Source organism: Egretta garzetta, unplaced genomic scaffold (genome assembly GCF_000687185.1).
Source record: "Egretta garzetta isolate BGI_Z169 unplaced genomic scaffold, ASM68718v1 scaffold230, whole genome shotgun sequence".
Taxonomy (NCBI): Eukaryota; Metazoa; Chordata; class Aves; order Pelecaniformes; family Ardeidae; genus Egretta; species Egretta garzetta.
In genome coordinates this window covers 927,309-953,320 of record NW_009258281.1, presented here as the reverse complement: position 1 = coordinate 953,320, position 26,012 = coordinate 927,309, and the positions used below count along the sequence as shown (strand labels likewise).

At 41.5% G+C, this 26,012-nt stretch overlaps 1 protein-coding gene across 4 annotated transcripts in view; it reads right to left on the bottom strand.

The window, feature by feature from the left end:
• Nucleotides 1-26,012, bottom strand: part of IKZF2 (IKAROS family zinc finger 2) — a 108,012-nt gene that overhangs the window by 32,808 nt on the left and 49,192 nt on the right. For 2 of the 4 annotated variants that reach the window (XM_035891886.1, XM_009636606.2), the window contains exons 3-4: nt 14,706-14,972; nt 4,951-5,118 (exon numbers count right to left, since the gene is read on the bottom strand). In XM_035891886.1, coding sequence (XP_035747779.1) covers nt 4,951-5,118; nt 14,706-14,972 — 435 coding nt within the window. The remainder of the gene's footprint in view (nt 1-4,950; nt 5,119-14,705; nt 14,973-26,012) is intronic. The other 2 variants (XM_009636598.2, XM_035891882.1) reach the window with 1 other exon arrangement.

Sequence of the window (26,012 nt, the reverse complement as noted above, 5' to 3'; positions counted from 1 at the left end):
GGAATGACTCTCCCAAACATGTATCGAGTCAGGCACGTCATCAGAATTAGAAACCAGATTCTTTCTGCTTCTGAGCACAGTTGCACACACAGATATCACTTGTTAGTTCTGCCGACAACAGCCAGGCAATTGCAGGTGTGTAGGACATCTTGAACGGCTCACTACCACACAGGAGGAGCCGAGAAGAAAGTACTTATGGAGAAGAGATGAGAAAGACTTGCAAACCAAGAAAGATAAACAGAGTTATTAAACCACCTTTCAATGAATGGGGCATTTACTTTTTTAATTATACATACCTTTTATCTTGCACACTGTACATAGTTTGCTAAGACTGTGCTTTTGGGAGTTTTTGCCTAAGCCTTTCTTTTCAAAACAAATGCTTCACTGCTTTTCTGTTGCAAATAAAACGATACCATTAGTTCACTGCTATTGAAGAGCTGGGCAGTAACAAACAATGTGCAGCAGCAACGGGAAGACAAGGTGGAGGAAAAAGCAAATATTTGTTAAAAGCAGAAAAGGGAAAACAAATCATTTTCTAAACAGGAAAGAAGATCTTGGAAGCAAATTTTAAACTGTATTGTGAGGAAAAGCTTCTGTGTCAGGAAAAAATAATGATCTGACTACCCATTTTTTAGGCAGAAATAAGCAGTAAAACTGCTTTCATATGAATAACACTTACATACTCCCACAGTAAGGGAATGTGATTGAAGTTGCCAAGATAAAGACAGAAGAATCAGGAAGTTCCAGAATTAAGGTTGCCTGAGAAGGCTTCATGTGGCCAGTCTGTGAGTATGCATGATGAGACAGTCTTAAAAAAAAAAAAAAAAAAAAAAAAAATCACAAAAATCACAAAATTATTTGCCCACAGGACCACCCTTGCTTAGTCCAAAGGATGGATGAATGGTTCTCACTTAATGAAAACCTATTCTGTGTTTTGTTTTCCCCTTAGCAAGTGATGCTATCCCTCATTTACGGCTTACTGCCCAAGCCCTGCTCTGAAATCTAATGCACTGTCTTCCATGGGCTCTTCCAGATTGCTCATCATTGCAGCCTTGACATTTTTTAAGAACTACCAAAGCATTTATGTTTACACTAGAATTATGAGGGGAAGGCTGACTTGGCTCCATTTTAGACACAAGAGAAATTCATGTCAAAACACAACTGCTAATTTTATGTGCCCATTTGAGGATGCCTGGCTTTTCAGGGTAAAACAGCATTAGGTTGTACGTCATATCTTTCATAGTACAGAGGTCAACACCTAGGTGCTTCAATCATCAGATTGATCTGTCAGATCAAATGCCTTCCTTAAAACTTCTGCTTTTTGTTGATTAATCACCTACAGTACAATTTGTCTCATCTGTTTTGTATCTGCCTTTGTCTAGTTGTGCAATTCCGGAGATGCTGGAGAAAACTGGCACGTCTCAGGGTGAGATAGCAGGTACTCTGGCAGGTACATCAGGGAATTGTCTTTGCCTGGATGTTCTCCTCTTTAAAAATAGCAGAAGGTAGGCCAGGTGAAGCCAATACCTGCTAGTTTGTCAAGTGCATCCTGCAGGAGGAGGCTACCAACTTTTGCCCCAGCCTTTGACAGCCTGTCCTTACACTCATGTCCTGGAAGCCCAGTCAGGCACCTCTCCTGTGTGATCTGTGTTGTGGAACTATGGAATTAATTCTGAAAACAACATCTGAAAGTCCTGTAAGTACCTTGAGGCTCATGCCCACTCTTAGTGTAATTCTGTGCATGAATCTCTCCCCAGGCATTATCCTACTGATGTCCTGAAGGCATCATTATATTCCTGAAATCAAAGAAGCTGCATGTGGGAGGAAAATATAGACATAAAGTTCATCAGAACTCCATATGTCAGTAAAAGGTAAATAATCGCAGGAGTAAATCACTGCAAGATAAGTCCTTAATTATTTAGGGTTAAACAGCAGCAGCATTACAGATGCGAAGTAATATTTTGTTAACAACGCATCCTGAGAACATGGATATAGAAAAATACTATTTTGTATGAGAAAGGAAGGCAAAATGTGGATTGTGATGCTTAGAAACGTTTTCAAATAAATAGGTAATAATATTAAAAAGCATGAAAAAAAAAATCTATCCAAAGCAAAAGACAGAAGCTGTCACAAATTAATTTTTTGAAGTTAATAGTAGTTTCAGCTATTTCAAATATCTCTGAGATGCTTCTGCTAATTTCTGTTTGCAATTACATTTCCTTATTTTTTCACCTTTCCTGTCTTACTGTATGAAAACCCTGCACTAAGCACAGGAAAAATTGACTAACTGGCAATAGTAAGAGGGTGTAACTGACTAAGTGGTGACACAAACAAAGTGCTTTCAAATTCATAGATCAAACTATCTGGGAGGAAAAAAAAAAGATATAAAAAAATTCTTCAATTCTTTTCTTGCATACTCTGCCTTTCATAAAAAAAATGAGTAGTTTAAAACTATCTTGGGAAAGAAAAAAGAGTGGGGTTTTTTGATTAATAGCACACTTATTTAGGGAGCAAAAGGACATACAACATAAAAAAGGAAATTGGTCTTGCATTTATGAAATCACGTGCCAGATTCTCAGCCGGTGCAAAAGACCAGTACTTTACTTGCTTAGGGGATGTAATTCCAATCTGTATCAGCTGAGGATCTGATCCAAAGAGCTTTCCTCTTATAAATATAAAAACATATTCAGACTCACCTCAATTTAGACATTAAGCGCAGCAGACAAACTGGATTGAAGTCTCATATTTCAAAATAGTTTTCAACCTCTTCTTTCCATATTTTATCTGATATGCTCTTTTATGGTCAGAAATAGCAGAAGATGTAAACATTTGATGAAGTTGCCTAGATTTGCTATACCTTCAAGGTCTACTTATGGACTTTGATGTGTGCTTTATTAAAGCAGAAATTGCTTGAGTAGTACACCAATATGAAACTGTTTAAAATCTCTAGGGAACATCTACCTATCTTCTCCATGAACCAGGTTCACATATGTATGCATAAACCAACCAAGATTGCCTATATGACAGGGACAGAAAGACATCTTAACTTCCATGCTCATATTTCACGTTTGTGTAGGTGGGTACCAGGTTTTAGGGCAATATGCCAGGTTTTTAACTCTTTATTTGTGTGTGCTACTCTAAGAATTGTCTTGGAGAGCATTGTGGGAACACTTGTCTGTTCCTGCTGGCCCTCTGCTGAAAACTGTTGTAGCTTACTGCTTAGAGGGGTGACACTTTCTCCACTGGAAACAAAGAATAAAATTACAAATTGAGCACAGCCAAACAGAGCTAAGTCAGGGAAGGAGCTCCAGGGGAACTCGTGTGCCTAAGCAGCTTAGGTGCCTTCTGAAAATCCCACACCTTTACATTTCCTCCTCATGCGAAAAGCAGAAACATCAGCCATGTAATTTTCACACAGGAAGAACGAACAATCTCTATCAATGACTGTATCTAGGTAACAAAATCTATATTCATATTATGAAAACAATCTTCAACCACAATGTTCATGTTTTGTAATGTGGGCTATTTTGTGTCACAACTCCCTTTTTTATTTTAATTGTGAATATTTTTATCGTGTTTTCTTTTTTACTAAATTTTGAGTTGAAGCTACGGTTTTGGTCAGATGTGTGAGAATTACAACTCACGGTTCCACAGACGTTTTCCCTTCTGACTTTCAGATCAAATCCTCTCGGCTGACAACTCTCAAGCGATTCTCGCTTAGCCTAGTCCCACACTTGCACTCCCTTGGAAGCTCATGCTTTCTGTCAGCAGTACATTTGCATCAATACAGCCTCCTTCATATTCCAAAGTCTACCTGGAGAAGCTAATTAGTTTATCCTTTCTGATTCTTGGGAATGCCAAGGCAACTCTGTATCCTAAGATATGGGCAACCTAATGCCCATAAAACAGAAACCTCTACTGAAGTGAGGCTGACCCTGTAGGAGAAATGCATATGGTCAGGAAGCCCCATGATTACATTTTCACATGCAGAATTTCTGTCTGTGTCTGCATTTCAACCACTGTGTTTCAGTAGTCACACATTTGCTAACACCTCAAAAAAGTTCATCTCTAATGCTGTCACTTGTAACCAGTCCAATTATCTCTGCTCATTCAACAATGAAAAACAAAGTCTCCTATAAATGGCCTGGACACAGAAGTTGAACAACCTCGGAGATAAAAAAAACACAGCAAGTTAAGATCTTACTCAAGAGTCCTACACAAATGAGTAAGTGGGCAGAATGTGGCCCCTTGCTGTAGTGTACAGGGACTAGAAACACATTGGATGCTGATCGTTAGGGCTATCAACATGACTACTAACATGCAGTTATGCGACAGGTTACTTCTTTTGAACATACCAAGAAACTATATCAAGTAGACCTGATATAGACAAAATACTATCAAGTAGCAAGGCAAGACAAACTCAATCTCTCTGCTCTAGGGTGAGTGCTGTGGCTGCCATGGATGCACATCTCACTTTACAACGAGATGTAACTGAATCAAAAATGCAATTAGGACTATCTTTAAAGATGAACAAGTACGAACTCCGCCAGCATATGGCATTTATTAGATGAAGAAATGGTTATGAACTGCAAAGCAGGCTTCCAAGAGCACACAGTTATTCTTTGTGGTCTTTGGAATTTCACAGCCACTTTGGGGCCGAGAGTGTCAAAACAATCTGCCAGCGAATCCCACATACACCCAAGGAGACGTTCAAAGGGAAATGTGATAGCATCAGCAGAGGAGCTCAGTTACACAAAAGGAGAGGTGTGGCTGAACCACAACTTTTCTGATTCACATCAAGGCTTTCCCAAAGTTCAGAGCTGCGCTATCTAAAGATGATGGTACAGACCCAGAGCCACCAGGAACACACAGTTATTTTCACAACCAGTAATGACAAACAGTAACGACAAAAGAAAAAACAAGAGGGAAGAGAAGATAAGATGGGCTCACCAGAGTGCGTCCTGAGATGTCCTGTGAGGGCGTCCCTCCGTCGGCAGGCATAGCTGCAGAAGGGACATTTGAACGGTTTCTCCCCAGAGTGCAACTTGATGTGCCTCAGCAGGTTCCCCTTCTGGGTAAAAGAAGCTCCACATTGGTTACAGTGGAAGGGGCGTTCACCTGGAAGAGAAATAGAAGGGAGAGACCTGTAAAGAACCATCAGAAGATGCATGGAGCCTGTTATCCCTCTCTTTGTAGCACTGCCAACTTACATAGGTACAGTCCTCACCACCACCATCACCTGGCACTTGCTAAAGTTGGAGGCTGTTTCTTTTGCACAAAGGACAAAGCCTCCAATAAGGATTTGGAGCTCTTTCCTCCTGCAGTATCAGCTTCAGGTGATTAACGCAGACTGATTTTCATGAAGTTCTCTTCCTTGAAGGTTTTATCCTTCAAAAAAGATGAGCTTTGCTCAAAATTTAGATCCATAACCATGCTTTTGTGGTATTTATCTCTATGGTTTTGCACTTATTTTTAGTACAGATCCAATTCACGTGAGTATTTAACTGATCATAACAACTGGACTTGGACAGATGTTAAGGTCTTTGCTTCAAAACAAATCTTTTGCTTATATTATACTTTAATTGAAATCCCTTTTTGAAGGCTGCTTTGCATTGCTAGAGTAGTATGAAGAGAATCAATGCAAATGAGGATCAGGCCCACAACCTTTGGGCAGTAGCAAACACTGAGAAAAATCTTGCACCAATTAACTGTGAAATAAGCAAATGTGTGCTCTTAAGTAAAGCTAGTTGAAAATACTTGCTTTATGGGGAAAAAAAAATAACAGAAACTCTACACCTTACTCTCCCTCTTCGCCCCATGCATTCACACACACGCAAGCAAAACTTACTTTGATGTTAATCCTTCATATTTGCCCTGGAGAATGGGGATTGGGTCCATAGCAACAAACATCAACAATGTTTTTAAAATTATTATTTGGAGGAAAACCTCTGACAAACTCAGGGGTTTGTGAAATATTATCAAAACCATACTCTATGTCAACATTTGTTGAGGACACTCAGTCTGTTCCAACATTCTTGGGCAGGCAGTCGGGTCTAACCATCTACTTATGACCCACCAGGTACAGTGCAAATCAATAGGACAACAAGCATATACTTATGCTGGCCACTTGTCTAAGCGCTTTACTGCAGCTGGGCTCTAGAGACTGAAATGTTTTCACCAACTAGTGCTCTGGTTCAACAAGGTCTTGAACATCAGGTTTCAGATGTAAGCAGTCTCGTTCATGTTTTCAGTGCGCCACCTATTAAGGAGCAGGTCAATGCCTGGTGGGACTTTCTGAGGTTGAATTCACTGGCCTGAAGCATAGTTCTTGTGAAAAACCAATGCATTCTCTGATCTGTCACATGTCTCTAAAGCCTTTTTCAGTTGCTTTAAAATTATTGCTCCCCTGCTGCACAAAATTAATGCTGTTTTTAACACGGTAGTTCATGCGCCTAGTGTAAAATCTAACATATGTCTGTTGTTTCAAATGAAAAGAGAGGGAGGAAGAGAGCTCTTAGAGATGCCCACTAGCAATTCTTGATTCAGTGGTTTAAATCACTGCCAGCATTACTGTCCTACCAGGACAGCAGCAGAAGGCATGTGTGCCATATATATGCCATACATCTGCAACTTCACATGCATTAGCTGGAAATTACATCTGAAACCACTGCAGATGCACTGAAGAAGATACTAAGCTTCCTACAGTCTTGCCAAGAAGATTATGGAGTAATGATAAAAAAAATCAGGGCATAAAGCTCATCTTCCAATACAGTGAACATGAGCTCACTGGAATTGATAAAGAGTTTGTGGCTTCCCTTTTAAACTCCCACACTATACTTAAAGGATCTGATTAGAAATTATCTTCTTCTATATCATTTCAAAATGTCCATAACAGAGATAAGTAAAGAGACTGCAGTAGAAAAATATATGGGTTTTTCTTCTTTTCTGTTTTGCTTTTGCTGTCTGAGAAAACAGGCAAAACCCCTTCCTTTGACACGTTTCTCAGTATTCAGGAATGATAGCTTCAGTTTCAGGATGACAACATTAAAGAAGGTAGGAGTTTCTTACCAAGTCTAAAGTCTTTCCTTTTACTCCTGCTGTATTTAAAACTATGCAGTTAATATGTTTTATTCACTACATCACCTGTTTATCTTTGATATTTTGGAGGCCACATATGAGCAGGTATTATTCCTCGATAAACTGGCAGCTGAAGAGATGCTGAAAGCCTTTGGTCAGCAATTCAAATAATCCCTGCACTAAAGTTCAGTGGCAAAGATGACAGGGAAACACTCACCACAAAGTCACCAGTAGTTTGTTCCTCTCTTGTAACAGACTGAATCTGCTACAATAGCACATTTTACCTTAAATAACCTTTCTATTTATTTAAAGCCAGAATGAACTCTTTTTTCCTACTGGCTTAATTCTGGGCAAATAACTGCTTTGATCTGTTTATTCTACTTTTGTCCAATCATTTGATTCCTGCTCCTTGTTTAAGCTGCAGGCTTGTGGGATGACCGTTAATTTTAGTCACACCTTCTCGCAATTGATTAGCAGCTTTTACATTTAGCACAGCTAATCTGAGAGACCATTATCCAATAGAAGGGTGCACAAGAAAAGTAAAGACAGAATAATAAGAAGATTTTGCTGGTTTTCCAAGAACTCTGCTGTCTGATGCCCATTCCAGATACAAGCAAACCAGACTTCTTCATCACTTTGGTGCCTCGAGAAGACTGTTTTCCAGTTATTTCTCCTGCTGCCTCTTTCCTAGTAGGTTTGAAAGCAGTTCTCAAGTGTTATTATTTCCTAATAACAAAATAAGAACCTTGACATTCTTATTCACTTCCCTTGAAAATTAAAAAGGTTTTATTCATAGGCTGAAATTAATCACACTTCAAACTAAACATCCACTCATGAACAGTCTTCACCTGACTACATTTCTTCTGTACATGTTTTCCTACCTTCGGGGGTGATGGCAGCAGAGACACACCAGAAACTATAGACCGTTTAAACAAGTGGCATACACGACTACAAAAGGCTAATAAGAAACGTGATGTATATTTCACAATTATAGCTATATATGCATTTACTGTTTGACTCTACAAACTTATACTGATTCATTAAAATAAGAACTCCTTATAAGAAGGACATCAACTGAACTGTGACTAAGCAAGCTTTTTTGCATTTCAATGCTGGAAACTATATGACTACAAAATATTTTTTGTCTACTTCAAGTTTCAAACCTTTTCACTATTTTAGAGCTAAACCTGGGCAGAAAAAACTCAAAACCTACTGATTAAAAAAAAAAAAAAAAAAGTTTCTGAGTGGGGAGAGGGGAGGAACAGCTAACCAAACAAAAAAGATGTTTCTTTTCAACTCCAGATTTCAGATCTAGAGCCAGAAAAAACCCAAGAATGCCTAAAAAGCCTCGTTCTCTAGCGGAGGGAATTTAGTTATTTAGTTACTTCAGGAATGGACAAGGCAAGGTAAGCTGGAGCTGCAAAGTATTACCTTTCGTAAAGGCTTAGTAAGAGGACCTTGTGCCAGGGAACAGCCCTGATAATTAAATTAAATAAGTAAATAAATCCATGGGGTTTTATCATCTTACAGTTAAATAAAGCACTAATTAAAAGGTATTATTTAAAATATTTACCTCTAAGTTACAATAAAATACTGCTGAAACGTCACAGTTCATTGTTTAACATGCATCCATTACAGCTATGTCTCCTCCAGGAAAAATAATAATGAAATATTACTGCTCTTTAGCTACACTGGTATCTAAAGTACACAAGTTAACTTGTTGCTGTGTAAACAAATACTGAGATGAAAGGTGAAGTGGACCAACAGAGTTAGGTTTATTAGCAAGACATGGTCCTTTCATAAGTATCTTTAATACATAGCAGCTGGCTGGAGACTTCATAGCACAAGCTACGAACGCTGTCTAGCTGATACAACCTGAAACCAGGAGAACGAACTGTTTAACTTCCTCCTAATAGCTTTCACATTTTACCTTGTATATATCAAATGTTATTTCAAAAAGCAAACCAACTCCTTTTTCTGCTTAATTGGAAGCTTCCCTGCACACTGACTCTCCTTTACTGCCTCAGCACGGAAGTGCTGTGCAGAAGTTTCAGTATGAGTTATCCTTCTTCGAATCTCATACAGGTGCAAGATACATCAGTGATATTTTCTGTACCAAAACAGAAATTTAACTGAGGACAAAGAGCCCACAGACCTCACAACCAAGAAGACTTAGATTTTCATAACCCTTAGCTGGTTACTTTTGTCCCTTTGAAATCAAACGCAGTAACTAACAAAACAATACATAATAATGTTCTTGTTAACAGCAAGGCCTGGTTATTTCTACAGCAGTGCTCAGGTCCTTTCCTGGGAATGTTTTAATTACATTTTAAGAAAAAAACCTGCTAGTTTTAAAGTTTCTTCACAATAACAAGAAAAGCCAGGATAGAGTCCTTCTAAATATAAGCACCAGGTCCAATGGGACTACATTTAACATCTGTCCTGGTTAAACGTGTATCTAAGACCTCAGCCTTTTTTGTTTGGTGCATACTCTTGATATGCAAAGGATAACTTAGGTACTTCTCAAACGGGATTTTTTTTTTAACCTCTTAATGTAAAATTACCGTGCCCACGCTGCCATCAGAAAGTATTTGCTCATACTAATAATATAGATTTTCACCCTTCTGTAGTAGGCTTTTTGTTAATATTCAGTTAAAAAGGAGCGTTTCTCCTGACTCATCAGATGCTGCAACTGCTCTGATTCTGCTCTGTCCCAGAAGCACAAATGAAGTATTAGCTGCGCTACCAACACGTTGACAGGCAGCAAGCTGCAACCTGTCTTTGCCCAAGCAAAATACTGAGCAGCAGACTTTGCTCCATTTCTGTATTTGTTATTCTGGGGGCTATCTAGTCTGCATACCTAATTGCTGTTCAATCAGATTCACTTAATGGTCTGCACATCACTTGAAATCAGTGATTTTACTAGGGAATTTTGTTGGGAAAAACCTACTTCCAGACAGTGCAATTTATTATAAAACAGTAGTGACAAATTTCTCATGAAAAATTCCTGGGAAATCCTGGTTGATTTCCAAGTGTCCTCTGTACACAAGTTTATGACTCTGTTCTTAAGAGAGAAAAATCCTTTAAGTGAACTGGTAAAAATATCAGAAGAGTTTAGCTACTCAGTACTGCAAGTAAAACACATCCTTATGCAGACAGTGATTTTAAAAACCTACGCTCCCCTTCCTTATGCTTAAGTAGAAAATGAGACTTTTAGAAACATTAGAGTTAGGAACGTAAGTAGAAAATACCATTTTTAGAAATTTGGCCCTACAATTTTTGATTCAGTACCAAATTGATTCCTAATGCAAGAGGTAGGAGCCTGCACTAGGTTACAAATTACAAATTAAACCAAATAAAACCTTTCTACTAAAAGAATAAGACAGGCAGTCCAACAGAGTTCATTGTAATGTGTTAATATGACCATTCATTTAAATTTGTTCCTGGTTAGCTGCTTTAGCCATGGAAGTCTTTTATACTGAACAGCACAACTAGGTTTTCCCTCACTTATTAATGGTGTCCCAAGAACTTGAACTCTGCATTAAGAAAAAAAATTAAATAGAATTCAGAGTTCTAGTGTTGAATATGTTCAATTGTAATTCTATGGATGCTAAAGCAGAATGTGAAGTTCCCTCATGTTTGCCTGAACTACCTTAACGTATCTCATCTCACTGACTTTATGGTACTAAAATGCACATGGAGTACAAGCAAAGATCTGAGACCCTCCTGTGGTTAGCACCCCAAAAAAGCCTAAAAATAACCTGCCAGCAGCCTAAAGTGATAATGGGGTAAGACTGCTATCCCCACTGCCTTCTGTGTCATGCCCTGTACCTGGGGATCCAGCTTTGCTCTGCCACTGTCCCACTGAAGCCAGAGAGAGAAAGCATTTAAGGTCTGGAAGTTCTTAAAACAATGAGGATGATCCCATTGCTGCCTTAGAAATAAAAAGCGATTCAGAATCCAGCAGTGGATTCAATAAAGGACTTGGACATTGTGGTGGAGAAAAATCACAATTCGCAGCACAAGGGAGAACAACATGTGGACCTTGCAGATCACAGAGGCAGCAGTACAGCTATACCAGCAAATGATTTCTGCTTTGCCAAAAATGAGGAGCGAGGAAATTTTAACTCAGGCCCACTAGCAGAAAGCCTTATCTTCTTCCTCTCCCCTTCCCTCAACATCCTTAAGCACAAGCCCCTGGAGTATCCAGTGGCAATATTATGTGACCAGTCATCTCCTCCAGTAACAAAAAACTCTGATAAAGTTGCTGCAAATCAGGGCATGTGCTGTGGAATGTGAAATTTGGACCAAAAGAAGATAGTATGGGCAAGGAGCAAAATAAATCAAACCTGACACGTGCTATTTTTCTGACATGAGGACGTGGCATGTGAGGGAGAGGGTGGGGTGTTACCCTGCTCACTAAAGCAGGGACTGCATCATGCTTAATTCCCACACTGAGCGTTTTATTTATTTTCTGTCAGTGATGACAAATAAATAGAAAGGCCTTCTCCTGATGGCCAAGCAGATTACAAAAACACTTCACCTGAATTATCAGCATTTCAGAGAAATGTGTTTGGCGGTATCAGATGAGCAATGCCGAGGGCTCCATGACGTAGGTGCCATGGGCCAAAGCATCACTTACCACGTGAATGAGGCAGCACCTGTGCGGATCCGAAGGGTGAATGGGAAATCACTGGCTCGGTCCATCACGGGAAGGGGCAACTACAGGCATCAGAGGAAATGGATGCTCCAGCCAACAAGGATGAGAGATGGGACACTGAACAAATCTACTCTGGCCTCATCCACGGCACAGATTATTTTCCCTGTCCTTATATCTGTTTGACTGAACTACCATAACATGGCTGGAGAAAACTGCCCTTTTACGTGCGTAACACAGCCAAAGTCATAAGGCACAGCTTCCTGCAAAGCCTGGGTCCCAGTGTAAGGAAAGCCACACTCTCACCCCAGCATACATGCAAATTACAGCCTCTACTATGGACCGCAGCATTTTGTGCGATTTACATAGAATGCTGACAGGTTTTTTGGGAAGGGAAGAGGACTTTCATTTTTGCCAATCCAAACAGCTGGCCAGACCATGCTTTGGTTGTGTACAGATAAAGAAGAGAGTAAGGCAGGATTTAGCTCCCAAAACATACTTAAATTGGCTTTGAGAGGTAAGGATTGACATGCCAGTTGCATTAGTTGATAAAGAATATCATCCGTTTCCACTCATTAGGGACAACCTCCCTTCCCTCCACCATTCTCCCTTGGGCTGCAAAACCAGACTACCCACAGGTCAGGGCTCATTCCAGAGCTGGGGCCAGCCCATCGCACCCAGCTGCCGAGGAAGTGGCAATATATTTTAAAATACTGCACTTTAAAAGACAGATACCAGTATGTTAAAAATACTCCTTAAAATCAAGGATGTGGAAATCCAAGCAAACTTCTCCTTCTGTTGTGGACGGTGAAGTAGCAGAGTGTATTAAAAAACAAACAAACAAAGGGGGGGTAGGGGGTGGTGGCAAAAAATCCCCCGCAAAATTTGCCAACTGGTTTACTGAGAGTAGAGCACTGAGCTGCACATTAAAAGGAATGCCATTTCTATATGCTTGAAATCATCTGTATAGAGCAATACATCACAGCTCCTCTGCTCAGATGGGAAAAGTCAGAGCTCTACAAGGAACCAGCAGTAGCCTGAAGGAAAAAGCTACCAGTTACGCAATTCCTACCCGTGCACCCGCATATAGTCATCTTGCCTGCATGCAGATGAGATTTTGTTCTGTTTGTTTTGAATTTGCATGTCTTCTTTAACATGAAAAAGGCACCTTGTCTGTATTTAAGAGATGTGCTAGCTATTCAGTACCTCAAAAAATGCAGACCATTTAGTTAAGTACCTAAATCTAAATTTAGCAGGTCTAATTTAGCTGCTCAAGTTCAAATACGTGGACTCTGATGCACCTACAATACATATGCTCAGATACGTGCAAGTGCAAATGAAAACTTTTAGGGAGGTTGAAAGCTGGGGACACAGTCCATTACCATTATCTATTCTCTCTCCCTCTCCTAGTAACAGCATGTCAAATTGTTAATCAAGATTTTGGTTCTCCAGCTAATGCTTTTCCCCGTCACAACTGCTGTCTAAAATCATGACTGCATCATAAACGATACTGCAATGCTTTGCATTATACATTTATGTTAAGTTATTATCAATACAACTTATATACAGGGCATTAACTATGTAATATATATTTATTATTCCTCTGTACAGAAATTCTATTGATTTCTTTCCCATCAAGAGCACACTACTTGACTGCAAACTACCAGGTTTACAAGGGGATTACACAAAGTCTTTCTTACTCTATCTTAAACCCCCACTTTTCTTTTTATATCCTGGCAGATATCTCACAGTCAGTGTGAGTCTCTCAGCCCATTAAATAATAGCAGAGAAAGATAAAAACCAAAATAATTTTCATTTTTTCCAAAAAATATGAAGAACAAACACCCAAAGAGGCTTCAACACAGAAATTTGTGCTTAACCTTAATAAGATTTAAGTGTACATCTTAAGTTAAGCATATATTGTAGCACTTCAGGTGACTTACATGTGCTTAAATCTCACAAAAGTTAAGCACAATCTCAAGTGCTTTCTTCAATCAAAGGCCTCTGCAAGACCGGAGAGCACTGTCTTCTGGTACCTTTCATCCTGTTGGAGGTAACTGTCACTTCCACCTGAGGAGCAGCAGAGGCAAGTGAGTACCAGCCTCTTGGGCACCCCCGTTTGCCATATTAGTCAAAACTCCCCTGAAATTCCCTGTCTTGAACTTGAGGCCTCATCTTTCAGGCCCCAAAGACCCGCTCAATCAGCATATCACAAAGGTTTTGCCTACCTCTTGAATTCTCAAATCCATAAGCCTGTTTTGGTCCTCAAACAGTAGTAGTACTAGTAGTAATAAAAATAAATGACAGGAGAATGCAAGCATTGAAAAGTGCCACAAAAATGGTATCTGGATGGTGAGGGGGAGACAAGCACTAGCTCACAGGAACAGTTCAGGTGAGGTTTCCCCGATGGAGCTGTCATGCGACGAGCAGCAAGCCCACCCTGGCATCAGGATCACTAGGTAGTGTGTGTCCCCTACAGGGTTTGCTAATCCCAAGTTTGCCACGCTACTGGCATTGTGTCCAGCCACTTGCAAAGGAGGTGTGAGATCCCCAGAAAGCTGCTGGTGTTGTCCGCCTGTGAGCACCTCCATGGGAAGACCATCTAAGACCCGCCTTAAAGGCTCAAAAGCCTTGCACATACCCACACAAATGAACACACACACCCCCATACTAGAGAATGACTCTCACCATCTTGCCCCTGGTCAAGAACAGTAAAAAAGGCAATTTCCAGACTTCTGTACTGGTTTTAAGAACCAAAGGCTGGAAATCAATGTCAAGGAAGTACTGTGCTTGCCAGAAACAGCATCACCAGAATTTGGGGAGCAGGAGAAGAACCAAAGCAACAAAGCCCAACTTTTCCCTCCCCAGCCTCCTGCTACCCCATGAATGAAAAAGGAAGAGAGAAGAGTTGTCAGGTAATATCAACATCAGACGCCACAGGCAGTCATCAGATTTTCTTTTAGCTGCTTACCAGTGTGGCTCCTTTTATGTACCATTAGCACATTGGGCCCAATGCAAACCATGCCACAGACGTCACATTTCAGTTTACCATTCGGAAGCCGGATTCCTCCCTCGCTCGATAGCTCCTGGATCTTTCTGTTATCCGCCATCTCGTTACTCTCAGTGAGGGGCTCTTCCAGGCTGCTTCCTTCATCATGAGCCCTGATCTCATCTTCCTGACTCAGGGGCTTCCTGTCACATTCCTCATCACTTTGCATTTCTAGCTTTACTGAATTTGCTGAAATAAGAAAAAATAAAAATAAAAATAATTAAAAATGTGTGTTTTCTAAGTTCCCAATTGCTAATATCATGATAAATTTCTACTATTATCAATATTAAAGCACAGCCTTGAAGCTCAAACCAAAATGAGGGTCTCATGGTGGTGATGGTGCCACAAGTTACAACTGCATCTTTCTTCAAGGCTTTGTGGTTTGTTTTTAAATTCCTAATTTCTATCTCATTTTACAGCTTAGAAACTAAGGCACGGCATGATCCAGAGACCAACCAAAAGTTGCAGAGATGCAGCAGACTTAAGAACCGACCTCCTGCTTCTCAGCTTGAAACACAGGAGCCCACTCCCTTTCAAGGAGCCCAAGTCACAAAAGCAAAGGACATAGCCAGAGCCGCTTCCTCCAGGTCTTTCCTGCCTAGTGCACCGAGACACAGGGTTTCCAAAGACAGGACATTGCACTGCCACAGCTCATGGAAACAAGCACCCTTCACAGGAAGGGCTTTTCAAAACACAGGGACCTAGCAAAGCCAGGCTTGTGAGCTGTGTCACTAATCTCCCAATTACCCTGCCTGCACTGGCAGGTTTCCTGACTGAAATGAGACCAATCTCTGGATGAGCCTCCACTGCTTTTTTGCTACCATCTTCTGATTCACATAAATGGGACACTGCCAAGGCAAACAGGTCTGAAGTGAGACCTACGCTGCTGGCTTATTTATATTTGTAAGTGAAATAAGTGCAGCTGAAGTCCTTTCATATCTTCTTGGTTAGACTGATGGGCTCACCACTGATTTCTGTGATCTTCAGGTCACAGGACAAACCTCCTCTACTAGAGCATGTTGGATCAGCAAATCTTTAAAGAAAATGAACGCATCAGGCTTTTTCATGTAGGGGTTTTGGTGCAGGGGTGTTTTAATCACCAGACACCCCAATTTCAATGCCTCAGTGGTTGGTCAAAACCACTGAAAGGCTTGTCCCAGAGTCACACCCTTCATCCACACTGTCAGCCAGAAGGCAAGCCCACGTGTCTGCTTCCCTAAGCCTTGATCCTGCTGAGGGGTTTAAAAAGGAGGTGATTCAGCCTTTGTATCTAAGTAGTCTTTGACCTTTGTACTAAGGCCATTAGCAAGAGTGCCACTGACAAGCAGTGGACCTGGAGTGCAACTGTGTGTCCTGGGCCTGGCTGGTGTCTCAAATCCCAGCCAGGAGTGCTCCAGAGCAGCCACCCAAGGGGACCCTGCCCAGGAACCCAACAAGAGAGTTAGTAGGCGTGTCTGATCGCTGTGAGGCACCACAGTTTCAAACAGCAGGCCTGGAAACGTCAGAAGAACAAACCCTACAACTCAGATTTCCTACTTCATCCTCTTTTCTCGTCCTTTCCCAGAATTTACGGTTAAAGAAAACACAAGGTTCAGAGACTGATGTTGACGTTGTGACTCTAAATCATTGCTGTTACTCTTAAGTAAAGCATAATGAATGGGGCAAATGCACCAGAGACCAAACAATGGTAAGATGTTGGTTTTCAATCATAAAATAGTTGAAACACATCTTCCACTATTTGTCAAGGTGCTAACTGGAGCTAAGGAATCAAAGTACTATTATGGCAAAGCCCACCCAGAGCAAGGACACAGCCAGATCAGATCACAGCAGACATGCATCATCACTGAAATGATCTGTACTACGAAATAGTTAAAGCGCTCCATTTATAGAAGGGAATTGATATTTTTGTTGTCACAGAGATGCATTTATTGTTTAAAAAAAGAAACAACAGCATAGACAGAGTTTGACTGTGACCTGGCCCCAGCTCATCGCCTGGAGGCAGCGCACAGCTCTGTTGGCCCGAGTACAGGATGGCCATCCCCACCTACACCCAGCGTGGTGGAAGAACACAGTCCCCTGGGGATGGCTCTCTGCTCCACAGTGCTAACCCTGGTACCAACAGCATGCACAGGGAAATACATGAATAAAAGCAACCTCTCGCTGGACATGAAAAAGATGCTGTAAACTTTATGTATTCACCAATCATCCCCCATGTACAAGATACATTTTTCTTAATAGCTTCTTCCGCGAGGCCACGACCACCTCAACAAGGGGAGGAAGAAAGGCAGAAACAGGTCAACAGGAGGCTGTTTGCATGGCAAGCGCGAGGGGGCCTGCCTCACCATGGCAGCAAGAGAAGTGATGGGAAGCCATCTGATGATTGTGAGGAGCCCAAGATATGGTGGGTGGCACAGCCATCACCAGCCTTGTGACCAGGAGGACACATCCTTGGTGGAGGGACTGAGCAGAAGGGAAGAAGAGTGGGAGCTCTGCCAGCTCCATGGACTGGCAGGGAGAAAGCTGAGGTCCTAGTCCCACCTCTCTGTGGAAAGCACGCGTTGGTGATTTATGGACAGCCCACTTTCAGAGCTAAGGAATGGCAGTTCCCTCTAATAATAGCAGCCTTTTGGGGTATTCAGCAAGTCTGAGAATGAAGCCTGAATAAATGGTTTGCTGTCTTCAGGAGCAGGATTTAATACACTTGGCCACACAAGAAGCTAGGGTAGAGCCAGAAATAGTGCCCCGCGCTCCTCACCTAAACCCCTGGGTTTCTGCCACAAGCCTGCACACTCTCCACACACAGTAATGCACAAAATAACCAAAAAACCTCATAGTAATTATGTATATTTATACCTATTCACAAGAGAGATAGAAAGCCTTGTATCTTACATGTCTTCTTACCTATATAATTTTTTGTCTCTATTTCTCTGACATGGAATAATAAACACTTGACTGAAATAAGTGCTGAGCACCATGCGTTCCCAGTCAAGCCTGTGGACCTCTGCTTGGCACGTATGAAAGCAAGGGTGCAAGAGCTTAGAAACTGAAAGATCACTTACTTACTTTATCTTGCCCTAGCATGTCTGCTGAATGACTGCTTTCATCCAACAGGATAAACAGCACAACAAAACGGAGCAAGCTGTTTGCTGAAATGCAACCTCTCCAGACACACGATGCTCCACAGCTCCAGCAAACGTAGCTCACAAAGCCCAGAGATTTCGTAATATCCCAGCTATTCTGCAAAGTTGTGCAGGCTGTTTACTCTTCTTACTTCCATCACCTTCACACAGAGCACCATCGTTGCCATTTTCAGAAACCCTCGGCTAGCTCTTGTTGCTGCGGGAAGGTTTCCTTCAGCTGGGACTAGTCACAGGTCTCCAAGGAGGGGTGCACTAGTGCAGCAGGGATCTCCTCAGCTCGTTGTGAGGGCTTTGCTAATCAGGTCATCTCCGCTGCCTTACATCTGGTGTATATATTAGGCTTGTGTGGTAGCCTGCATACAAACAGGCGCTTAAATCGCACATAGTTTTTCTCTGTTGTCAGCCAGCCTTTGAAACTACAATGTGGCACTGTCTTTGTTTTCACCTACAGCCACAAACTCAGAGAGCATAATGAACTCTGCTGCAAAGAAAAAAGAAATATTCAAGGGATGTTTATGGCTATCCTGCATCATACACAAGTCTCACGTCAAATTTCACCCGGGTTCCCTTGCCTTTCTTGCTCAAACACTTGCTAAAAGTGGCAGGCTTTCTCATTCCTTGGCCAAGCAAAGCATAAATAAGTAAATGGAAAAAAATTTTTAAGTTTTTGGCACTTTTCCTGAAAATCACAGCAAAAGAGATAGCAGGGATGAACTGCAATCCAGCTTGCTGCAAAAGCGTGAACTTGAAGCCAAACCATAACCATTTCCCTCCAGTTACAAGTTCCTTCCACTTTTTCCCAGTCCAGCACAACACCTCATCGGAAAAAAGAGACAAGCAGTCACAAAAGCTTCTATCTATGAACATGAAGCTAACGGCACATATTCACCAGACCACACAGCAATGTTTCTTTTTCCCTTTTTTTTTTTTTTTTCTTTTTTTTTTCCAGAGCACCAACCAGCTGATCCTGAATCACACTTTATCCTGAGTGGCCAAATTGAATACAATTATTGTTAATGTCTCATAAGTGCTAATTAAACTGCATTTCCCTGTTAAACAGCATTTTGGCAAGTTTCCAGTACCAAAATATTTCCTTCACCCACAAATTAGCGTAGCTACAAACCAGAAGTTGGAAGATCCACCTAAGAAAAATATTCCTAGTATTCCATCCTCTGTCATGGAAATTTGTTTCCCTCAAAAGTGAGATCGGGGGTGTGTGTGTGTGGGGAGGAGGGGGAATCCTCCTGTCTTGCTGAGAGATTTGATCCCCATGTGTAGCGTAAATTAAAGCACTGTTCATCTTTTTCTTAAGCAAACAAGCTAGAGTGTAGTTCCCGCTACAGAACAAAATTCCTTCTGTCCAACACATCAGGGAGAAAGCAGCAGGACTGTGCCCCTCTGTCTCCTCCACTGTCTGCTGTCCTAGGTCGTTGCTTATTTTATCTGTGGCCTTGGAAAACCAGGCTGGCCACTGTCACCAAGGGTTTGTGGTCTCCAGCTAGAGGTTAGCCTTTCCTGGCAGCAGCCATGCACCACCAGCCTCTTCCTGCTGCCCCCGGAGCAGCAGAAAAAGCAAGCCTGACCCCTCAGTCCCTCTTCTCTCGCCAGCAGGAAACAAAGCTTTGGCCCAGCTTCAGATACTCATCCTTGAGGAGGCAAAATTCAAATCTGCTGCCCCCGAAGAGCCTTGGGGTGGCTCTGTGGGCGAACACAGCGAAGGACACTTGCAAGCTAATGCGGACACGACATGTTCCCTAACCAAACTAGCCTGATAGAGAGAGGCATTAGCTCTCCTGGGGTCTGCTGCAGATTCCTTGTCCAGAACACAATATAATGCAATATTCAAAGCCTGGATAACATGTCTGTCTTTATCCCAGAACGCAAAGAAATTAAGAAATTGTTACTTCCCTCTGGAAAATGAGACCGAGCTCTAACTACCGCAGCACAGTGACAGGCAGATACAACACAACCTTCTGCATATTGTCTTGTCAATGGTCAGTGACACAGTCTATTTTAATCATGAACTTCTCCGAGGCAGTGGATTAATGACATTGCTAATTGGCAGCTAAAGACAAATAGAAAATGACCCAGCTTCTCGCATGTTTTGAAGCTGGGTACCTAGTTCTTACAAATTGCAAGGCTCAGATGTGGAGTGTTTCTATACCATTAAATGCCCTGTTTCTGTACTATTAAAACCACTCAGTAATGGTGAGTGGAACACATTTGGTTTTAAGAGCTGGGGTAGCAAACCGACAAGCACCCTGACAGATTTTGAAAATTCAAGGTAAGGAATGCCAAAAGCTAGAAACAATGAGCCCTGACTCTTGTTCAGTCTAAGAGCACTCTGGTAGCAAAAAGGGTCCTTAAAGAGGGTGTTTACACCACTCCAAAAGTGTAGTGAGACTTTAATGCATGTTTAAACATACTTTCCTCCTGGAATAGTATAAAGGGGTCTTAGTGAAAAGACGACTTCATTTTTGAGTTTCTTGTTGCTGGTAGAATTTGGCTCTTAATTAATGAGGCTTTTCACGTCCATTTTGGCTTAATTGTAAACTATTAAATGTGCAAACAAGGGAGCACCAGCAAATCTTCTCTTTTTAAAAAGGCACACATACAAAGGGTGTGAATGCCAGCCGAGCAGGGGCAGAACCAAGGGAGGAATCTGGTCTGTTGTCACCTTGTAGCCACAAAACACTTAGCTAACAGGTTGACATTAAAAAGCAAATTAACTGGAAATTATATTTAGTTCTTGAGAAACTAACAGGCCTCCCCTTCTCCTCGTGCTGCGCTGGTGCAAAGCAGGTATTGCTCCAAAGCTGCGTAGGTGTGATGCTGAGGAATAATAGGAGTCAAGTCTGCTCAAGGCACTGGCAGCGTATCTGCTGCTTCGGGGTAGATAACCGTGATCTCCAGGAGAAAAGAAGGTGTCTCTCAAATGACACCTGCAGGCAATGCTGCCCTAACAACACTGTAATGGAAAATGTTTCAGTTTGGGGTTAGAAAGGTGTGTTTCAAGGGTGCCAGTTCTGCTTTCACAGTAGATTGAGACTTTCTGGAGGCTCAGAGAGAAGTGAAGCTGTATCCGGATGGAACAAATGAGGGTGAACATCACCTGCAAAGAATGGGGAATTACCCAACTCCTTTCTCGAGTCAAATGAGAAAAGCCCAAGCAGCGCCTCTTACGTTACACATGGACATCCCCGATGCTGGGTTTCAAATTTATCACAAGCTGCCAAAGATTTAGCTTTTGGCCGCTGAGCGAGTGTGAATCTTAGATGGTGACACCATGTTGTCACGGTGACCTTAGCAGGGTTATGTCCATTTGTAACAGTTAAATCAAACCAAGTATTTCATAACCAATATAAAGAAGGAGGAGGGAAAATAAAGGTTTAGAAGCTTTGTGCCGAGTCCTTTTCTGCATGCTACAAACAGGATTTTTCAAGCCCACATGGAGGTGGTTAATACACCAGAAATTCAGTGAGAAATGACTGGCTTATTTAAGCATCCTTAGAAATCTTTAGTTTTCACACTGAAGAATCTCAGTTTAAGCCTGCTACCTCTGAAGTCAATCTGAACTCTCACTAAATGCAACAGAACACTTATTTCATATCTTCTGGAGGTGGTGTGTGCAGTAAGCATAGACCAACAGGTCTGTTACACACAAGTTTAGTTTAAATTAGGATGTGGTTGCATAGCTAAGCCAAGCTTCAGTCAGGTTTTAGCTGACACAAACCATGGTTGCTATCCTCTCGTTCCCCACCTCGTTCATCCTTTATACTGGCATCAGTGCTCACGGAGCTGGGTGGTAAACTAATATGGTTGAAAACTAACTTCCCTGAGAAAAATCAACCATTTTCAGCTGGATCAGGCCCCTGACCAGGCATACTGTGCCATCAAAAGAACCAGCTGTTGTGGTTTAACCCGGCTGGCAACTAAGCACCACACAGCCGCTCGCTCACTTCCCCCTCCCCCTCAGTGGGATGGGGGAGAGAATCGGGAAGGAGAAGAAAGGTTAGAGCCGTGGGCTGAGATAAAGACAGTTTAATAAGAGAAAATAATAATAATAGTAATAATGAGAATGGTAACAGAATATACAGAATATACAAAATGAATGATGCACAACGCAATTGCTCACCACCCGCCGACCGATGCCCAGCCCGTCCTGAGCTGTGATCACTCCCCGAGCTGCGACCGACCAACTAACTCCCCCCGAGCATGATGTTATATGGTACGGAATAGTTCTTTGGTCGGTTTGGGTTAGCTGTCCTAGCTGTGTTATCAACATTCTTGTAGTACTAAATCCAAAACACAGCACTATGCTAGCTACTATGAAGAAAATTAACTCTATCCCAGCCGAAACCAGGACACCAGCTGTGGCTGATGTGGAGCAGCACCCTGGATGTCACGGCATGCTTTTAGTAGCAATGGTCTTAAAATACCAGGCGGCTTCTCCCAGCCCAGCTGTCCATGGCAAGGAATGAGGACTGCACCAGTGAAACCTGTGGAACAGCTTTTATGCTCAAATACAAGCTTATACAAATATTAAACTGAAAAGACCACAGTTACAGTTTAAGCATGAAGCATCTTAGCAAGTGCAGCATTAAGACCTGAAATTTCTTTTCTATCACAAGACCAAATTCTGAAGGTTTCAATGATTTTTGAGTTGCATTCAGTAAGAACCCTGCTGAAGTCCAGAGGCTGAGATGCTGAGTAAGGAGTATCTTGGTATAAGTAAGGATGGCAGTACGTAGACCAGAATTTGCCCCACATGCCCAGCCTGTGGGGCATGACTGTTCGCTCACCACAAGTCACCCATGCTGCATACCTCCATCTGGCAAGAGCAAGAACTCCTAATTGAATATATGATTGCTCAGTGTCGCAAGATTCCTCTACAGAAGGACCTCAGGCCAAATTTCAACCACAAATGCATCTATGCAACTTGTACTTACACAAGTGAGAGTCATGTATTCATATCCCAGGGTAGGAAAAGCACTCCTGAATACCTAGCCTCCCCCTCCTTTGTTGCCTATGCTTACAAAGTAATTATGGTGCAACAAGTATCATACTTAACATAATACAAGGTTTCTACCGATTCCCTATAGGTGCAAGGAAGAGCTTTCCTCACCCCCATGCCCCTCGACCCATTCACAATGTCAGAACCTAGCCCCCGTGAAAGACGAGTGGAACGCAGTGGTGCTTGGCTCCTAGCTGCTGTCCTTTCTACTGATGCTTGAGCTAAGCCAGTTATTAAGCTTGGACTCATGGATTTTTGCCTAGGGTAAAATTAGGAGCAATTATTGGATACCTGTTTATTTGTTCTGCAACTTTTTGGGCTGTTTCGATGGGGTGAGAGGGAGGAGGGTTTTTCTTTTTCTTCTTTTTCTGTTGCACAAAACACGCTTTTCTGGGCAAATGTCATCTGGCAAACTTTCTGCCTTTATGCAGCACCTGGTCAGCCCTTGTGATCCTCTGCTCTCTCCTGTCCCATACCATAATCACTAAGACTTTCTGCCTTTGTCTTAATGACTTTACGCTTGTTACAGACGCGGGCAGGTGATGTTGCAGGGGCTCTGGTGCATAGCAGGTGTTCTCCAGGGCCCCTTTTCATTGTAAACTTTTATTCACAGTTACCGTGAACTGCAGGAGGCAGGGTTCAGTGATGTGGGTGGTCTTTCACATCCCTTTCCCTTGCCGATCTAAAGCAAGTCTCTTACTCTCTGCAACACGCACATTAAATACCGTCAGTCTCCTCTCCTACCACAGCTCTTACTTACTTCAGTAGAATTATTTCTGATGCACACTGGAAAGCAGAGAAAGGAGGAAAAAAAAATCAGGCTCAGTCCTGTAGTGAAACACTCTGTCTCTCAAAACATTAAGACCATAAACATCATCTTATTTTTAAGACCAGTTCAAATTCTAATAAGGGAGCAGCAGAAACATATACTCATTGAGCAATGACACAACATTCACCTCAAAGCTGATTTTCTAAGAGGCTGCTGAGAGCTCTATATGGTACCCAAAACTAGAAGTTTGTAATGGAAAATGCTGACAAACTACAGCTATATATGGATCATCTCTTATATACAAAAATAAAGTGATTTATAACATCCACTTAAAGTGACCAATGCCTCATTGCTCACTCATTGTCATCTCTGCTTCTTAAAAAGTGCATGACTTCCTAAAATGCTTTCCAATGTATGCAAAGAGTAATTATAACAGTAATGATTATTTCATTTATAAGGAACTTTCCATTAGGGATCTGCACTATATTTGAAAATACACCCAACAAAGTTGTTTGAATCCAACAGAATGACTTCCCTGGTTCTGGACCACGTACTTTGCTTCATTTTCTGGCATTTTTACCACTGGAGACATTATTTTAAACCAGTGAAAGGCTTTCATTACAAATTCTACCTTTGGATCATTCACATCTTTCAGGAAAAGATGTACTTATTTTTAATAATATAAACTCTAAGTCATCTTAATGCAACCTGACCTAGCAACGTCCTCCTCCTCTAAAGGAGGCACCTCCCCTGACTCATCAACCCATGGAAAATTATAGGATAAGCACCTGCCACAAAAATATTTTCTGTCTTTGTCACTACATTGTAAAAAGAAGATTAACAACAAAACCTGTTTCGTTTATTTATTTGAATTAAAGCCTTGTCTGTACCCTTGGAGGCAGGTGGCTGATGCAAAGCAATGGGCTGATCCCCAGGTACAGGACTATTTGCAGCCACGGATCACTGCAAACGTCTGAGCATAGGGACTTCTCACCATGCACTTCACAGTCATTGCTGTGTTGGACTCCACTGTGATCAAACGACAAAAAGGGAAAGCAGTTTAGCCCAGCCACAGTATGACTGCATAAATTTGAAGGAAAAGTCTTAAAAGCCAGTGTCTTTGTAAATGCTGAGTTCTGTCAGCACGGTGCGGCTTTGAGACATGTATTTTTACTTAAGCTAGCTGAAAAAGGGTATTTCCCTTTTTTTTTTTTCTTTACTGATTTCAGATGGTCAATGGGGACTGGATTTCGGGATCTGGGGTCTAGAGAGATCCGCTCACAGTTCCAAGACCCCAGCAGTATTGAATTCATCATATTAAGGCAGGACTTCGAGGACAAAAATTCACCTACATCTAAAGATGCACATGAAAGACACTTACATTATGTTATAAGGATGGCAGAATCTGGTTTAGTCCCTTAACTTTTCCAAATTTAAAAGACAGAACAGTTTATAATAATTTTCCATTTTCAGAAGTCACTTCAAGAATCTAAAGCTGTTTAAACTGAAAATTTGATGTACTAAAAATGGGGGGAGGGTATCTCTGTTGCCTCCTTCCCACAACTTAAAACACACCAGCTATTAAAGCAGCAAGATATTTAAATGACTATTCATTCTGATTTTTTTGTAAAGCAGTGCTAGGCTTTCACCTGTATCATTATTATGTAGGCAGTGACAGATGGCAATGGAAAAATATAAAATAACTCTTAGAGTATTAACTTTTTTTCAGTACCGTATGTGTCAGATTCTTTAGCATAAATAAATGGCATTACACAGTCTCATTAAATCTATACATCTGTGTAGTAACTTGCAATTTATGGATATTTTCTGACACAATGTTCAAACCAACAGGTTTAGCTCACATGTTTCTTTTCTCACCATGCCATCTCCAAGTCACCAGAAAAGCAAACAAAAGCAAAACCCTACAGTAAATACTGCTGAAGAATTCTATGAGAAGATTTGCTATTCATCATCTACACCTATTTAAGGGAATGGGAAGGGAAGAGGGTGGTGGGATCATGGAAGAAAGGGGCTGGAGGGAATTGGCAAGTAAAACTGATAATTAGGTACCTAAAAATTTACATATCTAACAAGTAAGGAATGTTTCTTCAAGTTAGATTAAAACAGTAAGAATGGGGACACACACATTTTCTCATATCAACCACAAACACCAAAAGCACCCATCACTTTTTCACCACAGTACCCAAGAGCACTGAGCAGATACCCCCATTAACTGCTCAAACAAGAAAGGACTAGGGATTGCAGGACAGAACCCCAACTTGAAACATTTCAGACTGTTGAGGAAG